General features: G+C 39.8%; 1 protein-coding gene across 1 annotated transcript; it reads right to left on the bottom strand.

Moving 5' to 3' along the window:
* Positions 1–521: 521 nt before the first annotated feature.
* OPRK1 (opioid receptor kappa 1) lies at positions 522–21382 on the bottom strand. The gene is made up of 4 exons (XM_069005967.1): positions 21222–21382; positions 20405–20731; positions 5712–6064; positions 522–1162 (listed from the first exon to the last, which is right to left on the bottom strand). The coding sequence occupies exons 2-4, from the start codon at positions 20662–20664 to the stop codon at positions 630–632; spliced, it is 1146 nt and encodes a 381-aa protein (XP_068862068.1). The 5' UTR covers positions 20665–20731; positions 21222–21382; the 3' UTR covers positions 522–629.
* Positions 21383–22131: the final 749 nt, after the last annotated feature.

Below are 22131 nucleotides of genomic sequence, written 5' to 3' on the forward strand. Positions count from 1 at the left end.
AAATTCCAAACTGTTTGAATGCCAAAAGGCTTCACCATACACAGACACAATAAAATCACTTTGGTGTGTAGGTAGGTCATGCTTAAATTGGATTTTCACAGCACAGACAACGGTTACAGATATATTAATTGAGGACAATATTGATTATAGCTCTGTCATTGTTCACAGAAACCTAACACTCTTCACTGTAAAAGAGGATCAAGTTGTCAAACTCCATACTTCAGAAGCAATCACTGTTGGAGCAGAAGTTTCTGGTATAACTCAGTTTTATGACTAAATGTTGCTTAATACAATGTTACATATTGTAACAAGAAGAGCCAGAACTATTCTTATCCAGAATCACCTGGTGGTGCTCTGCAAAAGTGTGTTTTAGTGCTGGCTCAAATACAACAAACACAGTGACAAAACCTGACCATCATCCAGGTCCTTTTCATTTGAGCTTACTTTCAGTAGGTTCTCATTTATCGATAATAAACTTGCTTTAGTTCAAACTGCTGGGATTTCTGAAATATTCCAGAAATGTCTGTCTGGGTGAGTCGAGTTCAAACTGCAGTGGTAATCTGCGTCAGTCCTAGGTCATTGGACTCCTCTCTCTCCTGAGGACAGTAAGATGACATTTCCACGACTAGTCATACAGGTTTGTTCGCTCCACCTGCCTCCCTCATATAAGCTGGGTCTTGCACAGTGTTTGTGACTCTGCTGGTGCTCTGCCTCTCCATCCTCATCTTGAAGGGGAAGCAGAAGTCCTTGAAGCACCTCTTGAAGTTTTCATCCAAAAATGCATAAAGGATTGGATTGAGGCTGCTGTTGGTGTAACCCAAAGCAATGCAGAAGTAATAGCTGGATATGGCAGCAGTACTGTGGGACACATCCCCTAAGGCTTCAACCAGCACAAAAATGTGGATAGGAGTCCAGCAGACAATAAAAACTGCCACAACCACAAGAACCAACCTGGTGATGCGACGCAGGTTTCGATCTTTTTCTCGAGACCCCGAGAGAAGCCGTACGCTTTTCAGGCGCAGAATCATCAGAGTATAGCAAACAATTATAATGAGAACTGGGATAACAAATGCAAAGACAAAGACACAGATTTTCATGAAGATGTCCCACCACACATAATCTCTGTCTGGAAACTGCAAGGAGCATTCAGTGCTAGCAGTATCTAGGAATGAAGGAAGCAAGAAGAAAATTGCTTTGTTACTAGATATTCTAAACAATGCAATTATCATAGCATAATCTAGGAAAAGTGATTAGCATGTACTGTGATATAAATAAATGGAGTTATTATTAAATCACTCCAAGGAAGCTATCAGTTACCATTGAAACTGGTTTTATTCAGTTGTCTCTAGAAATTACTGAGTTTTGGGCTTTTTTAAATGCAAAATGTTGTATGAAATTTCTTCCCCATGGGAGGATCTAAAAAAGCAGAGCACAAAACCAAAATTTGTAAAGTTGTTTCCATTTGAATCGCACTGAGATTTAAAACCAGACTGATTACCACGTTCAGTGAAGTAGAAACCTCACCATTATTATCAAACTACGTATGTTTTTGTCTGGGAGTGGAGAAAGATTTTTGATAACATGAATGGTAGAAGCTGAAGGAGGTTTTGATAGTAGGAAAATGTTGCCAATATGTGATAATAATGTAATCATCTTTTCCCATGTGCCTTTTACAGCACAATTAGAGTACACATAAATGCTTGCATTCAGAAAAACTCAACAGCTTCTTTTCTGTTAAACAGAAGCAAATAAAAGACACGTGTGCATGGAGTCAAAATGAAGCTACTCTTTTTGCAGATCATGCCATTGAAAATGCAGCCTGTGCAGAGACTGCAGGATGTGGGCCACAGAGATGAGCCCCCCTCCCTTTCCCATCACCCATGCCAGGATTCAGAGCCACAGGCTGTCACCTGAATGTATTTAACAGAAATATTTCATCTGAGGGGAGGCGGCTAAGGAGTGAAATATTTGAGGCTTCATTTGCTGACCTCATTGGAGCCTTTCAGCATATAAAACATATGGGAAAACAAGTAATAAGATAAATTAAAAGGCAAGAGAAGAGGTGAATTTACAACTACTATCAGCAGTTCAACTCTACTGAAGATAAGTCAGAGTTACACAGGGATTTTTCACTCTGAAATGCAGCTTAGATTTTATCCTGTAAAGTAATGCAGTGTTCTTTGGATTTTTTTATCATTTTCCCTACTGAGTTTTTTCATTCCTCTACAAATTATTATTGCTTTAATCAATTCAGATCTAAGAGTGGAATGATTCAGTATACTCCTGCACATCACTTTTTCATATCTGTCTCCATCAGGACAAGTCAGAAAAAAACACAATCAGGCCATATTTTCCTGCTATAAAAATGTTTCACAAATCAAAAAGATATTGCAGAGAATTTGTTTAGAAAAACAGTTAGGGAAGAAGTTAGCATTACAGGGCCATACAGACATTTCTGTGGTTAGATACCAGAAAGCTGTTACTGCGTAATATTGAACACCAAAACATTTTAATAGAACAAGTTTAAAGCTAAAAAAGCTAAATACTTTGAGGTTTTACTTTAAATAATATGTATTATTCTGAAAGCTGAAAATTGAAAATCATTTTTCAAGGCTGATGCAGGATACTCAGATGACAGCACAAGTATGACTTGACAGGCCTTGACACCCAGTGAACTTATCTAAATCCTTTGTGATGTAGGCTTTCACAAGCATAGTTGCTTTTATTAAATTTAATTCTAGAAATGCCAACAATCATCTTCAAAGATTTTGTGTCAAATATTACTGTTATTTGTAGTAGATCATGACTTAGCAGCAGCAGCAATAAAATCAGGATGCAGCTGTATTAGCTAAACTAGTAAAACTGCCTCCAGATGTGTGGGTCTGGATAAAAATGAGTGATCATGGATGGCTGCTCCAGACCACATCCAACTACTCGCTGAAACCCACTCCCAGAGGAAATGGCCTCTTCAGATCTACTGACATAATTTCACATATTTATCAAAATTATTAGGTCATCCTCACTATATTTTGCTATAATTTGTGGTTGGCAATGTTATTTTAGCATTTCAAATTATCAAATACAAATTTATTATCTTACATCTCATTGCAGTTTGTTTTCTATGGAAAATCTTATTCTAAATTCATTAATATTCATGTACTTTACTTGATATATGTAATGCCATAGCATTGTACTTTATGGAATCCATTTACATTTTCCCAGTTTACAACTAGGAAACAATCAATAGAAATTCTGATTGTAATGCACAATACCATATTAAATTTCTGAAACTTTGGAAGTGGAACAGAATAAAACTCAATTTATGTTTTATTTTTACTGCCTGAGAAGGTGCAGAACCCTGTATAGTGTCATAAACTTAGGATTTCATGCCGACATTTTCCACTTTGAAAGGCAAATATTTCAAATACATTAATATATTTAAGGAAAAACACTGTATTCTATATGGTATTTTGGTGTAAATCTGTTTTATAATGTGTTTGATAAACTACCATTAAAGATTAATCTTACTCTTGGCATAGGAAACATATATATTAGATATATAATATTGATTGTGTCACTTTCATAGCCTTCATATCCTTACTGGCAATATGAGTAGATAATTTTATTCCTTTATTTTTTTTCTAGCTGAACAATTCTTCAGCAAGAAGAGCTCCGTTAAGGTTGGAGCAGAAAAATTTACACAGATGTAAAATTTATTCTGCAGTAAAAATGTATCCAAAAGGACACACCTGGGAGCAATTCTGAACTGTGATAACAAAATGGATTAACTGAGCATGGTGAGGGAACTTTAAATATAATCACTTTCCATTTTCTGTTCGGTTGTTGCTTAAATCTGACTCCAGCAGAGGCCCTGAAGCATATAAACAACAACTGTTGTGACCCACATAACATAAAGTTTCAGGCCTGAGGTCCAGCTGTCAGGCAAAGGGAGCATCCTCACCTTTCCACTGCAGCGTTTATCAGCGCAATTCATGAACGCACCAGACAAGGTAATTGACACTAAATGCTCAAGAGAGACCTTCGATCAGATGAGCAGGGAGGAACAGCAGCAGCTGACAAGCAGTTGCCAATATTTCCAACCTCATTTAGCCCAGCTGTGTTCTGTATTACCAGTCTCTGTTTCATAAGTAACAAAAAGGCTGCCTGCTACACGGCGTGGAAAAGGCATTTAATCATTGCTGGCCTCAGAGGAACCCCCTGATCGAAATGTGCTGCTGACAGTGAATGACAGGAACGTTCTGTTAGTTGAGCATACTCCAACAAAACACCTGTCTGAGCCAACATCCCATGGCCTTCAGGATCTCGTATGTAGCAAGACATTCTTCCCAAATATGCCTGAAGTTAATGTTTCCCCAGCTAGACATTGTTTTATAGAGCCTGTCAAAACTTTACTGGGGAGAAGAGTTACTGCACTGCAGACCAGGACACGTGATCCCCCAAAGCACTGAAATAAGAGTTTCCAGAGGACTTTTCTGTCATCTACATAACAGAAGACCAACAGCAAGAACAAAACCTATATATCTTCAGCCAAATCCATTAGCAGCTATTACTAAAATGATTTTTCACATTGATCTATGTCAAACAGCTTAACATACAGCATTTATTGTCTCTGCCAGATGAAACTGTGTCCTTAGGTAAACATTTGTCTCGAGAGGAGTGAAAGTATTCTAAATAGAAAAGGTTGATAGTGCAGGAAATTATGGATAATTTTTCAAAAGGTTGTTTACATCTCAAACAAGACTCCTGACAACGAAATGCCTTGTATTTTATCAAGACATCCAGTAAGGGGATGACACCAACCCAAGGACACCATTAGAAGTCTCCAGCCTTTTGAAGACACTGAGATGCCCTTGCACTGCACTCATAACTTGCCTGCGGGTATGAAGTACATGTGTATGAAAATGCTTCTCCCCCTTCCTTCTCAAGGAAGATCTCAAACTCAGATTAACCCCATAGCAGGGTAGTAAGTTTAGCTATAGGGGCTAAATCCACAGTCCTTCATGGAATAAAAATTTCAAGCAAAGCCTATGCATGGTCTGCATAGAGTTTTCAGTGACTTTGTGTTCTTGTAGCTGTTTCCCTGCCATGGCCTGAATTTCAGTTTCCTGTGACAATCCTTATTCTCAGCTCTTCCAGGTTTCCATACACATTCTCATCCTTTTTTAAACAAATCTTGAGATACTGCCATATGTAATTTATTTTCATTTTCTCTCTTCAGCTACTGACTTTTCCTTTCTTCACCATGCCTTCAAGTTCTGTGAAATGGTTGGTGATAATAAACTCCTAAGAATTCTAGTTTCTGCTCCTGGGACTTAGTCAGTGCTACTCTCACAACACCTACAAAAAAGAGCCTTAAGCCCACATTTCAAGTTTCACCATGAACTAATCCTGGATTCATCCATTGTGTTTAAATTCCTGATTATTTTCCCTTGCTGTCTGCTAGAAGTTTTTGATGGTCTCATTCTAGCACAGACAGTGCTCCAAAGTGCATTTTGTTCTTTTACTTGGCATGGGCATCTGAGCTAAAATGATTTATATGTTGTACTGTGATGTTCCACAATATATTTCAAAATGTCAGGAATTTAGAGATACTTTGAAGAAGGAATAAATAAGGTTTGATCAATATTTGACACTACATTTTATTGTCAGTTGAGGAATAAAAAGAGTGAATTTTGAATGCTCACACTCACCTTCCCTGACTTTGGTACCTCCAAGAACTATTGCTGATATACCAACAGATGAGGACAGCAGCCAGATACAGATATTGATTATCTTTGCTTTGAGAGGTGTACGGAAGTCCAGAGCCTTCACAGGGTGGCACACGGCAATGTATCGATCGACACTCATCATGGTGAGTGTGAAAATGCTGGTAAACATGTTATAGTAGTCAATAGAAATCACTACTTTACACAGCACATCACCAAAGGGCCAGGAGTTCATCAGGTACTCGGTGCTTTGGAAAGGCATGGTCGTGGTGACAAGTGCATCTGCCATAGCCAGGTTGAAGATGTAGATGTTGGTCGCTGTCTTCATCTTTGTGTACCTGCAGAAAAAAAAGTAAGCCCATTTAGATATGTAACAATTTATCAGTCAGGCTTTGCCATAGCTGGGGGTTTTTATGTCCTTTGTCATCTGTGATAGAAATCTACACAAATGCAAGACCCTTGGGATAAAAGTGAACACACTTTATTCAGTCTCTTAGCACTTATGTCAGCAGTTAGAGCTATTTACCACAGGCAAACCAGGCATATAAATACATTTAATCTAATTAAACAAATGCTGATTTCAATACTATTTTCTAAAATCCTGCTACAAGAAAATATCACTGTTAAATTTGGAAGAGATCAAAATGTTTCTTATTTCCTTTTCTTATAGCTATCGGTCAGTGATTGTGAGATTTCTGGGTTTGCTTTGTGGAAGAAACTGTTATCCCATTCTCCAGTAAGATTCCAAGCTAATTGCTATGTCTGCCGGGCCAGATTGCTTCTTACATGATAGTTTGTCTTCCTTGAATTCACCACAGTGCCAGCTGATACAAGTTTTAGTCATTTCCCTTCTTTGTTCCTCCCTTGCCAATTTCTTCTTTCTTATCATCAGCTTTTACCCATCCTCCCTTTTATGACTGATAATGTAAAAGATTAATATTGTTTAAGCAGGATATCACAGTGGGGAAAAAATTGTATTTTTCTTCTGCATCCTTTAATTTCATCAAAAGCAAGCCCTGGTTTTGTCCAGCTGGTAGGAACTTCAGCCTACAATGAAAAATAGGATCTGTTTCTGGAGATGACACCCTGCTTTGTTGGGCCCTAATGACAGTTTTGGGGAGACAGCCTGTGGAGGACTGCTTCTGTCTCTGTGATGAGCACAAAGGATGATGGAGAGCCTGCTAACATGGGAATATACCTAACGCTCCTTTCTGACATTCTTCCCCTCAATCCTTGTGTTTGCTCATTGTTGTTAATTTATCATTGGATTTAAAGAGATTTTCTTTCTCAAAACTGCTGCAGCCCCATATTTTGAGTGTGTGTCCAAACTAGAATGTGTACATGTAACACACACAGTAACACATGTAGCTACATTTTGCTATATGTCCCTAATAATTTACAGTGGAAATATAAGATTCAGCCAGTTTAGGCCATGAACACATAGGGCAATATGTCTATTTGCCTCTAAAACTTCAATGTGTAGAATAAAAATGATTTTAAAAAGAAATTGAGCAGCGCTGTCAAATTGTGCCCAATATGTAAATTAGATATTAAATAAAAAGTGGGAAGAAATTTCATTTTATGACCAATATGAAATGTTAAAAATATCATTGGTTTTTCTAAAACACTCTAATTAAGACTTATCAAGGAAATAAAGCCAAATGGTGGTTTGAAGCACAGGGGAAAAAACTGCAAGGGAAGAGACAGTACATCCTTCTCACCCACGTACCAACCCATCAGTCAGAGCTGGGCTTCTGCCCCCCCACTGGATCAATCTCCTCAACAGACCCTCCAGCAGAGGGGGGCAGTCTGTCCTATAGATCCCATTATAGCCCTTAAGGCACTGTTCAAACACAAATACAAGTCTTTATGGCTAGAAAAAGCAAATATAAGACATACTAACAGACAAAAAAATCCCTCCTGGCTAAAAAAAGAAGAAGAAAAAATATTATCTCCAAGTGTATCTCATCTGTAAGACTGAACAAAAGTTCACTGAACACTCAAAAATCTCTGCTAAAATGGACTAATTTCCATTAAATGAAATAGAACAGTAGAAGGACAATTTTGCTTCTATGGACACCACTGATGATATTTGGAATTTTTGTTTTGTTCATATTGCAAAAAAAAGACTATGGAAAGTTGGAATGGTTGCATAAAAAGCACCAAAAAATAAATGAAGGGACTGGAGAAAATTCTTTCTTTGAATAACTTAAAGAGCTCAGCATGTTTAGTTTATGAAAAAGAACACCAAGAGATGACTTGATTACAGTGTCTGAAGACCCTCACAGGGAGAAAATAGCAGGTACTGAAGAGCTCTTTCAGACTACAAAGAAAAGCATAACAAGAACAAATACGTAAAACTCTTAAGGGAGACAAACTCAGCTTAGAAACAACGACAGCTTTTTCCTAACAGCTAAGGTGATGATTACTGGGAAAAAGAAAGTGGTAATTTTTCCATCCATTCATTCCTTCAAATCAAGGTTTGCTGCTCTGCAAAGGGTCTGCTTCAGTCAAATACAAATTATGAGATTCGACACAGGAGCATTCAAATGAAATGTAACGGCCTTTGACATGCAGAGGTGACACAAGTAATCATTCTTCTGAATCATTATTTCTGTAGATCTTTAAAAATTTCACCAAGGGTTTGGATAGAAAAAAGTTGCTTTCAAAATATAGAAGAATTAGTTTGCCCTTTTTTCCTTTAAGAAAATCAGAAAACAGGGGAAAAATATCTAAGATTTGATTAGCCTTGAAGAAGCAAATATCTGAAAGTCTTTATATCTCACATTTCCCATTCCTTGCAACCTTAATTCAATTCTTTTATGTGTGTGCCATTACAACTGTATATACCATATTTTCCCAGTATCTCTTTCTCTTTTCCTCCTCCCTAGCCTTCCAGTGGAAGAACAGGAAAGAAGTGCTGTAAAATAGAGCTAGCTTTTTAGGCATCTTCAAAACCCAGATTTTTGAAGCTGCAATATAAAGCATGTTCTCTGTGTATGCACGGTTTATGTTCTGTATATAAATTGAACAAATTTGAATTTTTTGGACTATGCAACACATGAACATAAAAGAAAATTAGTTTTACCATTACTACTGATCCAACAGGAAGGGTGTCTTAGCATTCATAGGTAGAAAGAAGTATAGAGTCATTCCAGCATCAGCATTTAGACAACTTCCAATGTAACCAAGTCAAAGCTGTATATGGGAATGAAAGTTTAACAGGGAAAAGAAAAGCCCACAGCATGCCATTTGTCCCCTTTGTGAAAGACTTGCTTCATTTCAGGGATAGATTTGCACATAGCAATCCTTGCTTTGATAACCTTACCTGGTGTGCATCTAGTCCATCCCACAGCTCACCAGCGTGGCAGTCCCATGACTAGCTGGCCTTGCCCAAATCCACCACGGTTCACAGACCCCACATACCTCCCTGCACCACTCATTCTGCACCAGGATAGGCACCTGACCCCTTCTGACAGACTTTGAACAAGAAGGTGGGAGACAAATAAATACCGCTCCAACAAATATTTCATTTAGCAATCAATTCTCCCAGGCACTGCAGAGGGATCATGCGTACCTCACTCAGGGATGAAGGGTGCACTGGCAACCTGAGAAATGCTAAATCGAAGCACATTTGACTGATGCAACCTTAAAACTCATTGATCTCACTCTGGTAACATAAGGAGTTTGATTACTTTTGGCTGGAAACATTGGCTTCTGTATAAATGAGGTATTGGTCCTTAAAGTTATTAGGCAGTATAGATTAAGTCATTTAGAAGTTTATAAACTTCATTTACAAGTTTATAAAATTGAGAAATGCTTTTGAGAATCTGGGCTCAATCATCCAAACTCCTCTGAATGTTTTTAATTAAATACCTAAAAATTATTAAATGCCTACATGCCTCTGAAGATATGTGCTTGCAGGCTTAATTAAAAGACCAGATAAAGGAATGGAGTGACTGCTGTTGCTGTCAGATGCTTTCAAGCAGACCTTGATAAAGTCCACAAGATGAGGGATTTGCCTGCTTTCCTACAACTCGTTCTATTGCACCACAGCATAGAAGGAAACATTTTGTTGTGGTCTGGGTTTTTCCCACTGTACTCTCCATTCACTTGAACAATCAATCAAAACAGTGATTGTGTAAGGGAAACTTGTCTTCCTTTGCAAATTCTTGATCAAATATCTGAATTTGTTTAAGTTAAAATATTGTTATCTGCTTTAAGTACTTTAGCAGGACAGATAGGATAAACCTGACCATCATTACAGCATAGATGGCACAGTGGTAATTAATGACAAACATTTTCTCAGTGTCTGAGGTACAAGTTTCAAAGACTATTATAATATTTATAAACCATGGCTGTATAAACTGCTCATGGGAAATCCCATGTGTAGAAAATCATTTGTTAAATACTGGGACTTCTTAAGAGAATGGCAACTTTTCTAATACTACATAGGAATAGAAAGTCCCTCTTTTAAACCAGGTGCTAGAATCTAATTTCAAGTGGCAGAAAAACCTCTGATCTCTTAAGCTGGTGGATCTCAAGACTGCTTGTAAAGCTATAAGCAGGCCTCAAGCCTCTGCAGACTAAAAACTGGAAGATATATCAAAGCTGCAGAAAAATGGTCAAGATGAAACATAACTCTTTCATTTGGACGGGTTTTTTTTCTTGGATGGGTATATGATGAAAGTTTGCAAGGAGCAAGTTTTAAATTACGTCTACTTATGTGTCAAAAGTAAAATTCTCAAAACTATTAGGCATCATTCACCTTCCAAAAACTGAAAGTTCTTTGAGACTGACTTTAGACTGACCCCTAGAAATTTTCCCCTGTTTCTCAGTCGACTCATCATTACTGTTCTTTTCCCTCTGGAGTAGAAAATAATTTGCACAAGCTTTTAAGACAGTAAATAAGAAGAAATCACACCTCCAGCCTACGCTACCAATGAAATTGTGGGAACAGATGAGGGAAGCGTGCTACTAAGGATCTGGTGTGCTTTCAGGGAAAAAATCTGCTAGTTGAGCCCCTTAAAGTTATTATCTCAAGCTGAGGAAAGGAGTGTGATACTAAAGTACACTGTAACATTAGAAAAGCTGATAAAAGATGAGAAAGAGGCTCTGGTCAAAGTTTTTCATGTAGCTGTAGTAGGATGAAGTGATGAAATGTTCCCTGCAGTGTGAAATGAGGGATGGGGAAGGGAGCAAAACTAACAAATATACTACACCAACCTCCAGTTGCAGAGGGAAAGTACAAAAGCATAAAATGCAATGAGGAATAACAAACACAGATTTTTCACAGATACCTGGGTAAGTGAATGAAAATGAAAGCTAAAGCACATCTAAAGCAAATTACAAAAACACCTATCAGCAGGATGCAGGCTCTGTTCCACTAGGTTCCTCTGAATGAAGTATATCGAGATCAAGCAGCTGAAAAGCTTAGTCAGGAAAGCTCTAAATCTCAAGGCTATATTTCGAGTACACTCAGTATAATACTGCATCAGAACAGGAAGAAAAAACCAAAAAACGGTCCAGGAGGATCTATTGCAAGCCCATACCATGTCAAAGGGATGGTTCAGCTCTCTCTTGGATATTCATAATCCAATAAAAAAGTCTTATGCCAATATGAAATGAAGTCAAAGGTCATTTAAAGAATACAAAAATTAATGTGCTGCAATTTTCATTTTTGTATTGGGTTATATGACGTTATCACATTTTGAACTGCCACATTTTAGCAATAGAGAGGACCTCTCTATTGCTTTAAATACAGGAAAACAGTTACTGCACATATTTAAAGGTTGCCTGTCTTAAACATCAAACCCTTTTGGACCCGACAAAAAATTGTTGTCTACAAAATTATATCCTAAATTGGAATCTTTTTACTTATAAGCATCCAAAAATACCTATTTTAAAGCAGCTCAAAAAAGAAAAGCATGATTTTGTCTTTTATTCTCCCATCAGGGAGCATGATCTATGTGAATGTCAAAAGGTATAATTAAAATCCTTACAATTTTCCACCACCATTACTTCTCTGCACTAGCCATAAACTGAGCCTGAACAAGATGCTGCGGATTTAGATTGGATGTGGAAGCTTTTTTTTCCTGGCCTAAAGAATCAGGCTCTGAATTAGTTCAAGTCTACATATATCCTGGTCAACGTGAAAGAAAAATTCACGCTACTTAACGAAAATGAACTAATTTTTCTCCTTCTATGATAAAGGTTTTTAATATTTTTATGTGAACTCAAGAGCCTCTCTTTGAAGAAACTATAAAATGTTAAAAAAAATTCTGTGAAATTTTTGCTTCTGTGACTTTAGCAGCAGAGCTCAGAGGTCAAGGTGCTGTGATCCACTGTGGCTTAAAATGAATCAGTGAGAATGCGGAATTTCACTAAATTGGTACTTTATCTAAAACCATTATGTCTAATAATATTGTTAAAGAGCCTGGACAATTAGCTCAGACTACGTACCTGATTTTTTTTTGCTCACTGCTGGTAAGTAGAAATAAATACTGAACTTGTCAAGCAACTTATTCTATCTCTTGATAAACTTCATGCTGCTTCAGATGTTTCCCAGTGACAAGTCATTCTGTGGGGAGTTCCCAGTGTGTTAGACCATCCTAATCCTTCTTACTTGCCATGAGGACATTGCTCTAGTGAGTATTGAATCTCTGTCTCTGGTAACATCCACCTTTCCTGTTGTTCTTTTCTCTTGGAAATGTGTTTGTTTGTTTGTTTGTTTGTTTTTAATAAAGGACGTGGGCTCCCTTGGCAAAGTGCTTCCCATGGGTTTATGGGAGAGGGAATTGAATAGGACACACACTGCCTGGCAAAGAGAAAAAATCTCATTGCTCAAGGAAACAGAGATAATAGCTCCTCCAGGAAAAGGTTTCTCAGGGTCCTACTTTCCTTGTTGGAAGCAGACAACTGTTATTGAATGTTTGCTTCTTCTAGACATTTCTGCAGGACAGAAAAAAGGAAAGAACTCAGAAACCACTCACTCAGGGGTCTGGGGGGATGGGTATCACTCTGGTTCCCAAAACAAGGTACCTGGTCTCCATTTTTGCCACAGGGATGAATAACAACTGACACAGCTGAGAGTGTTTAATAGGACAACTACACACTCAGATGTGCAGAGACCCAAATCTCTGGTCAACACTCCTGTAATAAAGTTGAATGGGAGACAAGGGACTTGGCTCTATAGCAGGTATAGGATTATGTGGTAAGACAACGCATGCACATATCAGTAGTGAGCCAGCTCAGGAAAAGTCATCAGTCCTTCTTAGGAGGCAGCTGGCAGGCTTTCTCTGGACTCTATCCATTTATCTGTTTTCCTCACCTGCTTCAGGGAAGCCCAGAGCACAGACCTCCTGAACACACACATTCCCATAGGAGATGATTCAAGTGAAATGCAGAAAACTTTAAGTCACAGTCAACAGAAGAGCACAGCTTGTAGCTTCCATAAGTGAAAATATTCTTCTCCTCTGCTCTTTAACAAACCAGTCATTCTAAAAGGTGTGTCTAACAGTGAGTCCTGATGCAGTCCATCATCCAGCAGCATGGTAAAAAACTTTTCTGGGTGTGGACACTAAATGAACATTGAATAGATTATCTGAACTGATCCTACCATGCAGCTTTCCATCTGTCACTACTCAAGGAGGCTTTTGCCAGTTGCCCAAAAGTAGCCACAGTGGCTGGACTACCAGCAGTGCAGTGGGAAGTGCATTTAGCGAGTATAAAATCCTCTGTGTTCCACGTGCAGCACAGCTAAGTTTGGGAACTCTAGACATTCACTCTTCATGCATTGATGACTTTTGGAGCAGAGATGAGCAGCTGCATGTTACAAAGGTGGATTGATACAAGAAGTGGAGAACACAGGAAGGTTCTGCTCACTTTCTTACCACGTATTTGCAGACTTGTACACTGAATAGAATTGTCTTCTCGTACTCATACACATGTAGGGAACACAGAGATTTCATTGAAAATGATGCCTCAAAACTGAAAACAGCAAACTGCCTAAAATTAATTTTCACTTCCATGGGGATTAGAAGGTGAATCTAATGAGAGTTAAACCCTCTAGCTTTGGGTGAAATAAATATTTCAAAGATAATTCACAGCCTGGCATGTCAACTTCCCAATAGAATCATGTCAATTTAAAGCAAATTAACAAGTAATCTTTTGATGTTATCAAAATCTAGTATTAATTTCAACCAATATCTTAAATAATTTTCATTTTTGTGTACTTTTTTTAAAAAGTGCTGTGCACCTTTACATATTCTTTATTTATATCTTTTTTACATTTTGTGGAATGCCAGCATGGTCAGACATCCCTCTTCCAATATCCTCGTTGCATCTGTGCACACCCTCTCCCCCCAGCTAATTCAGTTTGTGCACTCATGCCTGTCTGTAGACAAAATTGTATTCCTACTCCCTTTTACTCATATCTCTCTAAATTCACAAAAGGAAATAACAATAAGCAAAGAACAAAGTCTTCCTTGAGGAGAAGAGCACAGATTCCACACTTCACAAGAATTATCTCATATTTAGAGATGGGAGGGCCAAAATGGAGACCTGAAGTATAGTTTCTGGAAGTAAAGTGTAGCTGGATGCTTTTCCTTCAGAAAGAAACATGTAAATGGAATCAAAACTCTTCTTGGGAACCCATCTGTTTCAGAGAATTTAACTGAAAGGAACCAATTAATTACAGTTTGAACAGACAGTGAGAGTGGGCAAGAGAGGGAGATTATCTTCCCTTGTCCTTAATGTGTCCCAGGCAATCCAAATTGCCCGGTTAAGGATTTCCTTTCACAACACCCTTTCAGCAAATCAAAAATTCTCTCTCAGAAAAAAACTAAATGAAGTGTTTCCACTCTTCCCTCATTTCATCATCTTCACCAGAAGGGCTTAGCCAGTCTGCCTTCCCCAACACCACTGTGCATCCTCCCTATGCTTCATCCAGGATCATGAGCTACCCACCACTCTCCCGTCTGACAACAGGCAAGTTATCTGAATCTTTCTGCCAGCAGCCAAACTGGAAAGTTCTTCTAAGTTTTCACTTTGTTCCAGTTCAAAAAGGTTCTCTGTAATTCATCTTGCTTCCAGACACTGATTCCAGTTATGCCTTTCTCTGAACTAAATGATTACCTGGCTGTTAGCCCAGCGGAAATGTCTGGACGGATACCAAATTACTTTCCAGAAGCCAAACACATTACTCACTATAAGCCTCTCTTTAATACTGTCTGTAGTAAATATTCCTTTCAAGCCTTTCCTCTGCTCTCCCTGCCTTTCAGTATCATCTCTTCTTATCACAGCATGACCATAAGTCAGGCTCTTGTCAGGCCTCACTTAGTCACTGTCTAGCTGGGTTTTAAAAGATTGGAAATAGTAAGATTTTGTTTAAATGGTCTGTGCTTGTCAAACTATCAATACTCTTTTATAAGCCTCTCCTCTTTCATGTTTCCTGTTGCCTTCCTCTTTGTGCCATCTGTAAAAGCTTTTGGTAATGATCAGTCTTCAAAGTTGGGATGGAAATTATGTCACGTTTGAACTAACGCTGCAGAACTTATCAAAATTATCTCCATTCAGTGAGGTAAGGCTAAATGGTGTTTGAAATCTGTGATGAATTGCTATCAATCCATTTGATGCCTCTCTACTGGTAGTAGTAAGGTGTCAGATTTTTGATTAGTACAAGAAAGGTTAAAAGTCATAAACTTCACAAAGTATAGTACAGTTCAGCCTTTGCCTTTAGCAGCCAAACGCTTGATTTCATAAAAGAATGAAATCATACAAACTGCCAGCAATAGGGAACAGGTAATCCAGTTAGGTCAACTCTTCTGAAGCTTAAATTTTCATTTCAGAACAATATTCTTTCCAAATATAATTTAATAAAATTAGAACAATAATTTAAAGCAATTTAACAAGTAATCTTTTGATGGTATCAAAATCTATTATTAATTTAAACCTATGTATTGAATTATTTCATTCTTGTACTTTTTAAAAAATGCATTTTCATTCTTATTTGGAATGAATGATGAAGAAATATTAAAAACAATCTGGGAAGGAGTCAATTTTATATGACATTTCTTAATACACTCTTCCTGTTATGTGAGACACTGTTCAGTTCAATGAATATAAGAACAAAAATGTATTCCTGATTAAACTTTTTCTTCAACATTAGACTAAGCAGAGGATTATAAGGTTTCTCTTTTCCCTTAGGAATCAATTTACATATCTGTGACACAACCTCTTCTTTAAAATTCTTGAATGTAGAAAATTATTCAGTTCACTGGAAGCTTGAAAGACTATTTAAAAAGAAATACAGGATTGGCTCTTTAGGATCCTGTTGATATGAGCTGATCTCAGGAAATTACTTCAGGAACAATGAGGGTAAGATAAATACATAGCAAAAGTGCATCTAGAGAGGGTAAGAGAAAACATCTTCCAGAGTTTTACCAGAGTATGTTTCTGGTTTTGCTAAGTGAAAATCTATAGTTAAAGCTGTAACTTTAGTCAGGAGATTTTTCTTCCCTGCAGCTGTCATAAGAAACTACCATTTTGTTTAAAGCCAGCACTAAATTTTAAAGAAAAAAATCATGAGGGAAGGGGAATGGAGAAAAAAGCCTTCTTGCTTCCAAGGACAAATAGGTTTTTTTATCCCCTTCAGCCAGCTATTTTACCTCCAGGAATATCTCCTAGGACCTCAGAGGAAAAGCTAATCTCAGAAGAAAAGGTTTGGGGTTGAGGTAAATTCTGGTCAAGCAAAGAGCCACACAGCTCTAGGACTTTGCTCAGGTGAGGTCAGATAACTTTACCTGGTATCTGCAAACCCATTTCATGGCTCCCCTCCTCCTCCTCCTCCATAGGGGAGGACTGTGCTTCCCACACAGTGCTTGTATTTCCCACCAGTGCAAGAGGCAATGTGATGCCCTCTTTCTCTCTTACTCTCTCACCAGGAAAAAGCAGCAGCCACAGGAGAGCATTACATCCCGTGTGCCATGGCTCAGCATGGACTGTCCATCCACCCAGCTGTCTGCTGGCTGACAGCAGAGCCCCTTGGGATGGTGCATGTGCTGCACAGCTGATCCAAACACGGGGACAGTTCCTGCAAACCACCCACACTGGGAGAGCTGACCACCATGGGCAGGAACAGAGTGCCAATCCACTGTACATTTAACAAAGAGCTTTTTCTGCACATTAAAAATGAGCACTCTGTGTGTGTCTGAGGAGCCATGGGTGCTTACAGTAGACCTGGTCTTGCTCTGTTACAAGTTTTAGTGATTAAACTTTGGTTTTTAAATCTAATTGTTGCTGTGTGTTTAAAGACAGCAAATGCCAGCATCTCCATTTTACATATGAGGAAACCATGAAGCGACCTTGTCAGGACAGGAAAAAGTGTTTGTTCTCAAGCCAGAGAAATGTTATGAATTCAACCAACATGGTGACTATTTTATCCCAACACAGAATAAGTAAATTCAAACCAAAATGTAATCAGCACAGGCTTTTCACTTTCCTTCGAGCCACACATTGGGCGCCACTAAAATTTGTTCCAGTTTGGCCAAATTTAGAAATATATCCTCTGAGAGAAGGCAGGTTACAAACCACCCCTCCCCCACCAGGTTCGGGGAAAAATAAATTTTCCTCAAAGGAAAGTGAAAGAGATAAAAACTATTTATTTAACAAACACACAGGAAAAGGATAATAATGCTAAATAATAAAACCCCTTGCTCTGCTGAGAGAAACCTGGGAAAATATCAGAGTCCTTCTGGAGATCTCCCTCTCCCTCCTTGGAGCTGGGACGGGGTGGTGGGCCCATCTCTAGGGCGGTGGAAATTCCTCCCGATGTATTCTGATGTTGAAACCGTCCAGCAGAGGAAAAAAAAAAGAACAAACAAAGTCCCAGGAAAAACAAAAGTTCAACTCTCCGTCTCTCTCCGGAGAAAAAAAAGGAGCTGAAAAAACTGGCCAAAAGCAAGCCGGGTGCCTTCCCCACTCTCACTCTGGTGCTGCAGCTGAAAAAAATCTCTGTCTCTGTGTGACCTTGGACAAGCTGCAAACTGCTTGGAAGAAGTTTTGCTCAGGTTTTCTTCCCCCTCTCAGGCTCAGTTTAAAGGCACAGAAAGGCACAAAGTTAATTTCTGGGCGTGGGGCAGCGAGAGGGGTTACACATCACAAAGTCACCCCAAGACAGTGTTGAAGCCTGATAGTAAAACCAAGAGAAGAATCCAGGTCTTATAAATGGTTTAAGAGGCCGTGCTGTCAACACTGTACTAAAGGACCATTCCCAATCAGACTTCAACGCAAATCTCTCCTCACAGGGGCTGTACCAGACTCTGCTACTTTTCTGTCAGGAGTTTGTACAAGTGGTTGAAGTGACATTCTCCTGTTATTTTTCCCTCTGAGGAAACTCTGAGTTTTCCCTCTCAGCAGAAAAACACCTCACCAGACCTGTAAGAGATTTCATTCACCCAGAACTCTACACATAAGTTGCTGAGGTGCTGACTCACTGGTCTCCATGAGCTTCTTTAGCAGCCCTTAGAGCAGAAGTAGCAAAACCAGTCCCGTAGTGGTATCAAAGCAAGGAATTGGCCAAGGTCTGCCTATACCACAGGCTAAGGCTGAATTTGAGCCTGTTTCTGAGACATCGCAAGACTCTGGAGTCTCCTAAACCTACCACAGCACTGACACTTCAACATTTTGACTGAAAGTCTCAGAACACAAGGGGTCTTCTTTTTTGTCACCCAAAAGGTGAGCCCATGTCAGGCCTGGGGTGTCAGGCAGTTGGGGTAGATGATTATTGTAATAATTCCAACTGAACTGTTCTAACAACATTAGACAATGTTTAAGTGAGCAAAGGGAGAAGGAGTCGTGCCTGCCTTGCCTGCCTGCCCAGAGGGGGTTAGGGGGAGGAGGGCAGATCTGGAATTCAGAGCTGAGAAATGGCAGCAAAGGGCCTCAGACAAAGCCTGTACTCAGCTGGAAGGTAAAGAAGAGCCACAGTATGTTCCCAGCCCCTTTTAGAGTTGTGGCAGCTGGAGGAGAGGTATTGTGGGGTGGCTGGGGGACAGGATCTGCCTCTCCCTTACCATCTTCTCCCACAAACTTCCCTTGGCTTTCCTCAAAAAAGGAACTAGTAGGAACCTGTAGGAACTAGTAGAAACCTGTAGGAACTAGTAGGAAAGTGAGCCATAGCTATCTAGAGCCTCACAAAAATAGTCTTAGGCGGGTAGCAAGAGAGAGAAAAGCAAATACATATGCACCAGTGTAATCCATACATGCTAACTTTTAGGGTTAAGTTTGGATTTATTTCCACTGCCCAGGCCAGTTTATCAGCTGTCTTTGTTACTGACTGATGGCTTAGAAAACCTCTGCCTTTGCAGCTGCGTGACTGTCAAGTATGGAGTCTCTTTTCTTGAAGGAGAAATACAAAAAGAAATTAAATCTCTACCCTGAATGAAGGTCAAAAAGGCAGGCAAGGGTATAAAAATCACTCCATCACAAAACTGGAGCCAACCACTTGTTCTGAACTGACCAGAGGCACCTTTCTTTATTGCACTGACTATTAAATGGAATTTTATTTTCATTATTCAAGAGTATTCACCTGATTATAACTCATCTTTTTGAAGTACCTCATCAACAACTTCAGTTCTCGTAATTTCCCCTTACATCAGGGCTGACAGTTACTTCAGCATCCTGCAATTGCTTGACCCTTATCATGCATGCTTTACTAAAGAGAATCCCTTCCAATACCTCCATTTTTTGTCATGTACAAGCTGATTTCATTGGAACAATGAATAATCCACAGTCCTGGGATTTTTTTTCCAGAAATATCATAATTCAAACGGGCTGTGGAGAAAGAGTCCAAATTGGAGTTGCATGATTTCAGTGCCCTGGACTGCTCATTATCACCCTGCTGAACTGCACTGTCCAAGCAAGCCTATAGATTGCAAATGAAAAAGACAAAAAGACAGAGGAAGCACAGTGCAAGCTAAAATATACACCAATGCAAAAGTGTAAGTGCAAGCATAAGTATCAGGGCATTTCTCTAAGTGGCTTAGTTAAAACATTCACTAACACAGACACAGAGCTTTCTCCTCTTTCCCGAAAAACAATTTAAAAGGTATTTCAGCACCTTCTTTGCTTTCTTCAATCCAACACCAACAACTGGAGTTAAAAACTGCTAAACAGAGAAAAACATCCCTTGCTTTACATTAAGCCATTCCTCCTATCTTTATCATTTCCTGGCCTTCTCTCCTTGTTAAACCAAACATTAGGTGCCAAGACAGCAATGTATCAGTGTCCACATGACTGGATACATAAGCTGTCCCTCCGGGTCTCCTCAGTGGAAATAAAAGCTGCCTTGTAGAAGTTTGCTTCTTTCACGCAAGCCTTTTTCCCTCGGACGCCAGCAGCATCTCATCCCTAGAGGGCAGCCAGTGAACGCAGCTGCAGGCACAAAGCGCTTTCCCTCAGGCTGCAGGATTTATCACATTTAACCAGCTTGTCCCTTCTGTCTCTAACACAACTCCAGGAAAACCACTGTGACAAACAAGACAGCAATTTGGGTCATTTCAGGTGATTTTTTTCCAGTTCCTCACAGCAGAGCTTCCAAAAACCACCCACTCCCCTACCCTGCCAAACTTAGAGACAGTCTTTTGCACCTCTTCCAACCAGTACCCAAAACCTCTTACCTTATGATGACAAACATGACCAGGGAGTTTCCCACCAAGCCGACAACGAAGACTACAGAGTAGACAGCAGTGATGATGATGGGAATGGCGGGGGAGATGCTGGTGTGGTTGTGCTGGCCATCCCCAAAGGCCCCAGTGGCATTGCTGTCATAGTCTGCCCAGCCCGGGAGCCAGCTGCTGCTGGTGCTGGGGGGTCGGCAGGGCCCTGGGGAGCAGGTGGAGTCTGGCTCCTCACGGAAAATCTGTATGGGAGCATCCATAGGGGTACAGTCTCCACCAGCAGGAGGGAGACCAGGAGGAGAGTGCACACAGCAGGAGGCAAGTATGCTGGAAAGAGGGAAGAGAGAGAAAGAAACAGAAGTATTTTCACAGCCACAGAACATTAAGACCTCTAAAACTTGTAGGTGTTAAGGGGAGCTCTGCTATGATGGGAAATGTAATTTGCCAAGCAGAGATTTAAGCAAATCACATTCATACTAAATTCTTGCAAGTTTTACATCTTGCTTTATAATGCTGCTTCTCCAAGTGCACAAGGGAAGTTTTCCTCCACTTTCAAAGGTTGCACAGTGAAGCAAGCCAGATGGGAACAGCTCAGATCCACCCCCACACTTTAACCCTGTCTTTCCCATCTTTCATATTTTAAGTCAAACTGTATCCTAACAGGGGCTCCTCGTTGCCTAAGCTCTGCTATAAAGGGGAAGGAGACAGAGAAACCCACCACCTCTCTGCACACCGGCCTTAACATCCTGCTCTGAGTTATTCTTTCCTGATCCCATACCTGCTTTTATAGAAAAGACACATTAGTGACAAAAAATACCTCTTTCAGTCCAGGAAAAGAAGCGGAGTCCTCAAACATGTGCTCTTTGCAGGAAAAGAAAAGAATAAAGCAGCTGTGCTTGGCTCCTGGAGATGCCACTGACCACCTAGGACTTTTGAATGTGAGGCACCTGCGCCCTCGGAGAGGCGTGCTGGCAGCAGAGCCGGTTCCCGGGCACCAGCTGCACCGTGTAGCAGCAGCAGTTGCTGCTGTTCCAGCTCCCACCACTTCGCCTTTTCTCTCTCAGGCTCCCTCTGCCTCCCTCTCGCTCTGCCAGGGCTCCAGCAGCACTCTGCACTGATGCACACGTTCTCCACTGTCTCTGTCCCTGCAGCTCAGAAGCTCACATGACTTCTTTCTAAACACTGAGATGCAGATAAATTAAAAGAAAAGCAAGAAATAAGTTCTGCTATGAATGAATGCTTATTTTAATACACTTTTCCAAGTTGTCTTCCCTCAATTCCCCTGCACTGCCAGGCCTCAAGCAATGATGCTCTTTGCCCTATAGAATCCCACAGGATTTCAGACTAGTAGACACTGAATGAAAGAGGAATTTTAAGTTTAGATGCCTTACCTGGTCCATCAGCTCTTTCATGCCTCAATTCCACAATTCTCTGTCCAAAACATTTCTCACTGGGTAGCTCTGCCCCCGCTCCTTTGCACCTGCAACTTCAAAGAAAATCAGAAGCTGGCTACTGAAGAAGAGAGGGGCACCCAGATAACTATGTAGTTTTTTTCAATCTGTCCCACACCATGTGAGAAGCCAAGAATTCCCTATAGCACTGTCAGAGCTCCATTTTCCCAGCTGCAGCCAGAAACAGGGAGATGGTGTGTACAGAAATCACATCCTTCAGGGCTTATCTCCACTATATTCCCTCAAGCAGGAGTTGGTAAATATGTAAATATGTGT

This window comes from Aphelocoma coerulescens, chromosome 2 (genome assembly GCF_041296385.1).
Source record: "Aphelocoma coerulescens isolate FSJ_1873_10779 chromosome 2, UR_Acoe_1.0, whole genome shotgun sequence".
Taxonomy (NCBI): Eukaryota; Metazoa; Chordata; class Aves; order Passeriformes; family Corvidae; genus Aphelocoma; species Aphelocoma coerulescens.

Excerpts from the sequence above, each read along its gene's own strand:
- OPRK1 (XM_069005967.1), bottom strand. The coding sequence starts at position 20,664 with ATGGATGCTCCCATACAGATTTTCCGTGAGGAGCCAGACTCCACCTGC. Across the intron at positions 6,065-20,404 it reads GTCATGTTTGTCATCATAAG|GTACACAAAGATGAAGACAG; the intron begins GTAAGAGGTTTT and ends TTTTTTCTGCAG. Across the intron at positions 1,163-5,711 it reads AGGTACCAAAGTCAGGGAAG|ATACTGCTAGCACTGAATGC; the intron begins GTGAGTGTGAGC and ends CTTCATTCCTAG.